The following is a 7,235-nucleotide window of genomic DNA, read 5'->3' as shown; positions in this document are numbered from 1 at the left end:
TAAGATGCAACAGTTTATTGCATTTAGTTTCCAACCAGGGTGACAAAGTGAAAAAAAAAAGGTTCTTATGGTGTACAAATACACAAGTATGACATCATCAATAAAGTTACAACACACCATTCTAAACTACTAGTAAAAAAACAAAGAATGTAAACGGGGCGTCCTCCCGTCGCCTAGCGTCGGGCGCGGACGTGAGAATGTGTCGGCGGCATCAGGAGGAGGCGGGGCTTCCGGCGTCGCCGCCCTCGCTCACCTGGTGCCGCATCACCATCTCCTTGGCAACGCAGGTGATGTCGCCGTTGGTCCGCACGCCCGGAAGACCCACCCTGCAACACACACACACTGTGGGTGCTGCTCTGCCCCCTGCTGGTTTGGAGTGTGTGTGTGTGTGTATACATGTGTGTAAGGCTGAAACGACGCGTCGACGTAGTCGACGTCATCGGTTACGTAAATACGTCGACGCCGTCTTTGTGCGTCGGCGCGTCGCATATTTACGTCACTCTACTTTACTGTCATGGCGGAGCGCAAAGCAGACGATGCGAGCGAGGGGAAAAAAGCACGCCAAAAGTCGTCAAAAGTGTGGGAGTATTTCAATAAACGGCCTAATAATGTTGTTGTATGCACACTGTGTCGAGCGGAAATGGCCTATCATAGCAGCACAACGGCTATGAAGGAACATTTGAAAAGAAAACCCCCGACAGCGTTCTTGCCATCACCATCAACAAGTCAATGGTCCGCGTGCGTATACGTTGTCATTATTACACAAAAACATGAATGTGTCATTTGTATCTGCGTTGTAAATTCATAAACTAAAGCACCGTTTGCTCTGAGAGGCGCGTTTGGCGTGCCTGTTCAGTGTTTACAAAGACACGCTCCTCTTTAACGCTGTGGAGAGGCGGCGGCGGCGACGACGAGCGAGCGGCGAGGCGGGGCGCGCCGGGAGCGACGCCGCAATCGTGCCCAGGTGCGCAATCCGCGCAGTTGGAAGAGAAAAGACTTTGTGTAAAATGAAAAGATTGTAAACCTGGCAAAGCCGTCTGGCGTTCAGTCTGTCGGTCCTGAAAGAACCCCACGGCACAAGACGTGTCACAAACGCTAACGTTAATTAGTTGTGCAAATACCTTTTACAACATTAACAGTTACATATACTATGTACAAACCAACAATTAACTTTCACTTTAATCATACTATCATTGTTGTGTTATTAAGCAAAATAAGCAATACTTTTACTTTTGTTGAAATGTTTACACTGTACACTTTTTTGTATTGGATGTTTAGCTTTATTTTTGCACATTTTAGCAAATAAGCAATACTTTTACTTTTGTTGAAATGTTTACACTTGTTACAGAATATTTCCGTTTTGCACTTTTTTGTATTGGATGTTTATCTTTATTTTTGCACATTTTAAAGCAAAATAAGCAATACTTTTACTTTTTAAATGCTTATACTATTCCAGAATATTAAGATTTGCACTGGATGTTTACTTTTATATTTGCACATTAAAAAGCAAATAAGCTACTTTTAATTTTGTTAAATGTTAAAAGTTTTAAATGTTTACATTGTTACAGAATATTTTGTCATGTTGTTGTCAATGTTGACTGAGTGGCCATACTTTTTTTTTTGTAAATAAAAGCCATGCCTTTTGAAAAAACTGGCCTACATTTATTTTTTCCTCTTCATTTTAAATAATTAAAAAAAAATCGGTAAAAGGAAAAATAATCTATAGATTAATCGAAAAAATAATCTATAGATTAACCGATTAATCGAAAAAAATAATCTATAGATTAATCGATAGAAAAATAATCGTTAGCTGCAGCCCTACATGTGTGTGTGTGTGCTCACCTCTGCTGGGCCTCCTCAGTCAGAGGTGTCATTCCTGGCTGCTTCCCAAAGAAGAAACTGGACCACCAGTGACCAGAGTCCTGCTTGGGAAGTCCTGCAGGGCGACACAACTTCATCGTCAGGTCAAACATGTGTAAACAAAGTGAGTCAGGCCCCGCCCCCTCTGCCCTGGGCCCCGCCCCCTTTACTGCTGTGAACCAGAGGTGGTACAAAACAAAAGGATGGTGTGGCCACGCCCACCTGGATGGTGAGGAATGACCTCGCCGCTGTACTCCGAACTGCCACACGAACTGCTGCTGGATGTCGATCCAATGCGCCCTGCGGGGGAGGGAGAGGAGGTGTCAGTCAAATATGAAGGTGACCTCTGACCCCCACGCTGGTACTGACTTCGGTAGTAGTCTGTGGTGGCCACTAGAGAACCGCCCGCTGGAATGGCTGCCATGACGACGCTGCTGCTGCTGCTTGATGGACCTGACAACCCTGTGGAGTCCAACAATGACGTCATCCACACTGAGCAGAATTGTTTACGTTCCGCCCGCGCGTTCACGTCGTCCTTGTTGTGAAGCCTACGCGCGTGAACGCGCATAGGCTAGAAAGGGGGCGGCTAGCATGTTTTTTGTTTTTTTAAATCACCAAAACACAACCATTTTTTTATCACGTACAAATGTGTCAATATGAGCGAAAGGCCGAGGCGACATTTTGTGTCCTAAAACGGAGCAAGAAGACGCGGGTGGATGTAGCTGTTAGCATGCTAGCATGCTAGCCCCCCCCCCCCACATAATGTATATATTTGTACTCGTACATTAAACAACGTTTTGTCACCTTTTAGTGAGCCAGACGCGCTGAGCGGTAAGTCGGCGAGGCTGCGGGCTGAACGCTAGGCGACGGGTCCCATCTGAAAAAGGAGTTTTTGTAGGCAGAAGAAAGCCTCCACGTAACGTCCGCCGCTTGACTCCAAGCTGCTGTGTGAGGGCCGGCCCAGTCAGCTCCGCTATTTATGCACTCGCCGCGTGACGTCACGTCATGGGCGGGGCTACAGCCGGGACTCCTGCAGTCCCCAGGCCACGCCCCCCCGTATTGGAACAACAACACTGACATAAAACGACAAAAAAAAAACTTCACAAGCTCGCATTATTGTAACCGAGGGTTGATATATGTCGCCTATACCGTATAAAAATACAAAATAACAAACACGGAGGCTCCAGTTTTTACACGAGGACCACTTTATTTTCCTTTGTTTTCAAAACTGTGCTCCACCACACCGTGTCACCACTTCCGCTCTTTTGCGCCTTCAAAATAAGAGCTCAAGGCATATACTGTATAACAGGCAGAGGTGGGACCAAGTCATTGTTTTGCAAGTCACAAGCAGAGGTGGGTAGAGTAGCCAGAAATTGTACTCAAGTAAGAGTACTGTTACTTTAGAGATTTATTACTCAAGTAAAAGTAAGGAGTAGTCACCCAAATATTTACTTGAGTAAAAGTAAAAAGTATGTTGTGAAAAAACTACTCAAGTACTGAGTAACTGATGAGTAACATACACACACACACATACATACATACATATATATATATATGTACTTATATATACTTTTAAACAGGCCTGTAGAGATGAAATAGTCTTGTGATTTTTTTCCCCACACATACATATATATATATATATATATATATATATATACATACATACAGTATATAATGTATATGTATTTATTTTGCTGTTTTTGTTTACATGTTAAAGATGTTTTAATGAATATACATGCATGTTTAACACATATAGATTCCTTTCTTTCATGAAGACAAGAATATAAGTTGGTGTATTACCTGATTCTGATGACTTGCGTTGATTGTAATCAGACAGTAGTGATGATAACGTCCACGTTTTCAAATGGAGGAGAAGAAAAGTTCCTCCTTTCTGTCTAATACCACATGAAAGTGGTGGGTTTTTGGCATCTTATTTGTCCAGCTTCCATATTCGTTTTTTATACACTTTACAAGAAATATATTGGCGTCAAACTCCTTAGCTTGCTAGCTTGTTTGCGCTGGCTTTCGGAGACTCTTGTTTTGAAAGCGCAGGCGCGATGGAGCGGCACTTTTATTGTGAAGACAGGAACTGTGCAGTCAGTCTTTTGATTGATTGATTGAGACTTTTATTAGTAGATTGCACAGTACAGTACATATTCCGTACAATTGACCACTAAATGGTAACACCCCAATAAGTTTTTCAACTTGTTTAAGTCAGGTCATGTGACCACCTGGCTCTGTTTGATTGGTCCAACGTCACCAGTGACTGCATCTGATTGGTGGAACGGAGTGAACGTCACCAGTGACTGTATTTGTTGAAACGCAGGCACTTTGAAGGTCTGTCTGATAGACCAAAACAAACAAAGCGTGCATTAACAGATCGATAAAAATTAGTAGCGAGTAGCGAGCTGAATGTAGATAAAAGTAGCGGAGTAAAAGTAGCGTTCCTTCTCGATAAATATACTTAAGTAAAAGTAAAAGTATGTTGCATTAAAACTACTCTTAGAAGTACAATTTATCCCAAAAGTTACTCAAGTAGATGTAACGGAGTAAATGTAGCGCGTTACTACCCACCTCTGGTCACAAGTAAGTCTCAAGTCTTTCTTTCTTTCTTTCTTTCTTTAGTTTATTTGGAACATGAACACACTTACATCATAATACATCACACAATTTCATATCATTTCATTTTACATCATGCCCGAAAAGGAGTAGGAAGAAGCAAAGCTTATTTAATCCTACCCCTTTCCCACTTCAAGCGTTTACAAATATATAGAATCATTTACTGACCTTTTTATATAATAAAATAACATCTATGAATTAGTATACACAACAGTTTTGTAATATGTAATTAATTAATTAATTCAGTCATTATTAACATACTGAGATGAAGAATACCTTATTTTCAATAAGGTTGAAAGTATTTCTCATAATTCTTCTTTTTTGTACTCTGTAAGCACTATTATTTTGAACAAACTCTTAAACTGGATCATATCAGTACAATTTTTAACTTTTTTACTTAATACATTCCATCATTTAATTCCACATACTGATATGCTAAAAGTTCTAAGTGTTGTACGTGCATATAAATGTTTGTATTAGATCTTTTAAGCAGGTGTTTTTTGTTTACATTGTTATTGCCTTCTGGTTAGCTAATGTTTGCCCTGCAGGTAATCGTCACTTTTCCACCCCTTTATATATTAGGTATAGTTATAAGTTTAAAAAAAGGTCAAAGACAAAGCTATTCGGCTTCTTGTGAGTATATACACTTCACTGCCGATGTGGGGGGGCGCCACCTAAAATCTTGCCTAGGGCGCCAGATTGGTTAGGGCCGGGCCTGGGACCAAGTCATTGTTTTGCAAGTCACAAGTAAGTCTCAAGTCTTTGCCCTCAAGTCCGAGTCAAGTCCCGAGTCAAGACAGGCAAGCCCCGAGTCAAGTCCAAAGTCAAGACTGGAAAGTCTCAAGTCAAGTCCTAAGTCCTGCATTTTGAGTTTCGAGTCCTTTTAACCACAGACTAATATATTAACACAGATTGTGTATGCTTTTCAAACGCTGTATTTATTTATTAAAACAAGTGCATTTTAAATTGCAGGAAAGAAAATTGTGCTGACATTGCACTTTATAATAGCACTATTAACCAGTCATTTTAAACATTAACTCATTCCTTTACAGAACAAACACATTGAAAAATAAAGTGCAAATGTACTTATTTGTACAAAAGTGTTAACATTGAAAAAACATGACATATACGTGAACATAACAAAAAAGTTGTACTTTTTATATGTCAGGGCCCTATGCTGCATTGCATTTGCAAAAGACCAAATTAGCCAAGAGTCTGTCAGTCATTTGTGCACGATGGGGGCGTAGTATGATGCCACCATGGCTGAAAACTCGCTCCACTGGAGCACTGGAGGCAGGCACTGCCAAGACTCTCATGGCCACTTGGAACAGTGAAGGAAGAGTCTTCATGTTCAATGCCCAGAACAAAAGGGGGGAGAGAGTTGTTTTGGGTTGGTGCACTACTTGTAAGTGTATCTTGTGTTTTTTATGTTGATTTAATTTTAAAAAAATATATATATATATATTTCTTGTGCGGCCCGATACCAATCGATCCACGGACCAGTACCGGGCCGCAGCCCGGTGGTTGGGGACCACTGAGGTAAACAACCAACAGTATGTCAGAAAGCTAGCTAAAACGGTACACATATTCATAATATAGTATACATTTTAACTGACCTTTATTTGACTATTTTTGTCTTTTTTTAGGTGGCTAAAATACGCGGTGCTGCTGACCGCCGTCTAACGTTACGTGTGATATATTGACTAACGTAACCCTGCTTGAAAAAAATCACTGAACAAAAAGTATGAATAAGGTAGTGAACTGCAACAGATTCCCGTGTTTGCAATAACGTTATAACGTTAGCAGTGAGTTTACAGCCTCACTGATTTAACTACACAGCAAATAAAAGTCACGTTACTTAGCCAATAAACGTTATCTTACATTCAAAACTTACCCTTCTTTGTGCAACTTCAAATGCCGGACGAAGTTGGAAGTTGTTGCCTCTCCATCAGTCATTTTGGAACCGCATGTGTTGCATACTGCAAACCGTTTTGTGTTGACCACCTCGTCATTTTTATACCCAAACGAAATTATTTTAGGTATCATTTTTTGTTCACTGGCGTGTGGTTTGGACATGTCTTCTTCGTTGGTTGTCCTGCAATTTGATTGGATGAATGCTGTGTGATGAAAACAAAGTAGATGTAATTTGATTGGCTGTTGTACTGAGAGCACGCCAGCTGACACACGCAACGCTGATAGACAAGTACACAATGAAAAATACGGAGCGCTCCCGAATAACTTTTTCATCTTTGGGTTTTGGGGAAAGTAGCAAGTCATGTCAAGTCATGTCAATTCAAAAGGCTCAAGTCCAAGTGAAGTCACAAGTCATTGATGTTAAAGTCTAAGTCGAGTTGCAAGTCTTTTTACATTTTGTCAAGTCGAGTCTAAAGTCATCAAATTCATGACTCGAGTCTGACTCGAGTCCAAGTCATGTGACTCGAGTCCACACCTCTGTCTTTCACGTGTTTTAAAAGGCAACAGCAGAGGTGTAAAGTCCGGACTTTGGATGTTTTCCGGTGTGATCACTTTTATGAGTGTATTGTTGTCCGGTTGGTGTGCAATTACGCACAAAGTTGAAGTCTTCATCATCTGTTAGATCAAGTAAAACGTTAAACGTTGTCGTCCCAAATAATGTACGTCAGCAAAAAGAAAAATGTGACGTTGTCGGCAGGATTCGAACCTGCGCGGGGAGACCCCAATGGATCACTAGTCAGACTTCTTCTAGTCCATCGCCTTAACCACTCGGCCACGACAAC

At 41.2% G+C, this 7,235-nt stretch overlaps 1 protein-coding gene and 1 non-coding gene across 2 annotated transcripts; both read right to left on the bottom strand.

The window, feature by feature from the left end:
• Nucleotides 1-2,825, bottom strand: ppdpfb (pancreatic progenitor cell differentiation and proliferation factor b). Its single transcript, XM_061972575.1, has 5 exons — nucleotides 2,665-2,825; nucleotides 2,230-2,322; nucleotides 2,083-2,160; nucleotides 1,843-1,936; nucleotides 1-326 (listed from the first exon to the last, which is right to left on the bottom strand). Exons 2-5 carry the CDS (start codon nucleotides 2,282-2,284, stop codon nucleotides 212-214), a joined length of 342 nt encoding a protein of 113 aa, XP_061828559.1. The 5' UTR covers nucleotides 2,285-2,322; nucleotides 2,665-2,825; the 3' UTR covers nucleotides 1-211.
• A 4,313-nt stretch (nucleotides 2,826-7,138) lies between these two features.
• Nucleotides 7,139-7,235, bottom strand: trnas-aga (transfer RNA serine (anticodon AGA)). The gene is given in 2 exon segments: nucleotides 7,139-7,183; nucleotides 7,199-7,235. It is a non-coding gene; the product is annotated as a tRNA-Ser (tRNA).

This window comes from Nerophis lumbriciformis, linkage group LG01 (genome assembly GCF_033978685.3).
Source record: "Nerophis lumbriciformis linkage group LG01, RoL_Nlum_v2.1, whole genome shotgun sequence".
NCBI lineage: Eukaryota > Metazoa > Chordata > Actinopteri > Syngnathiformes > Syngnathidae > Nerophis > Nerophis lumbriciformis.
This window is presented reverse-complemented; position numbering and strand designations above follow the sequence as displayed.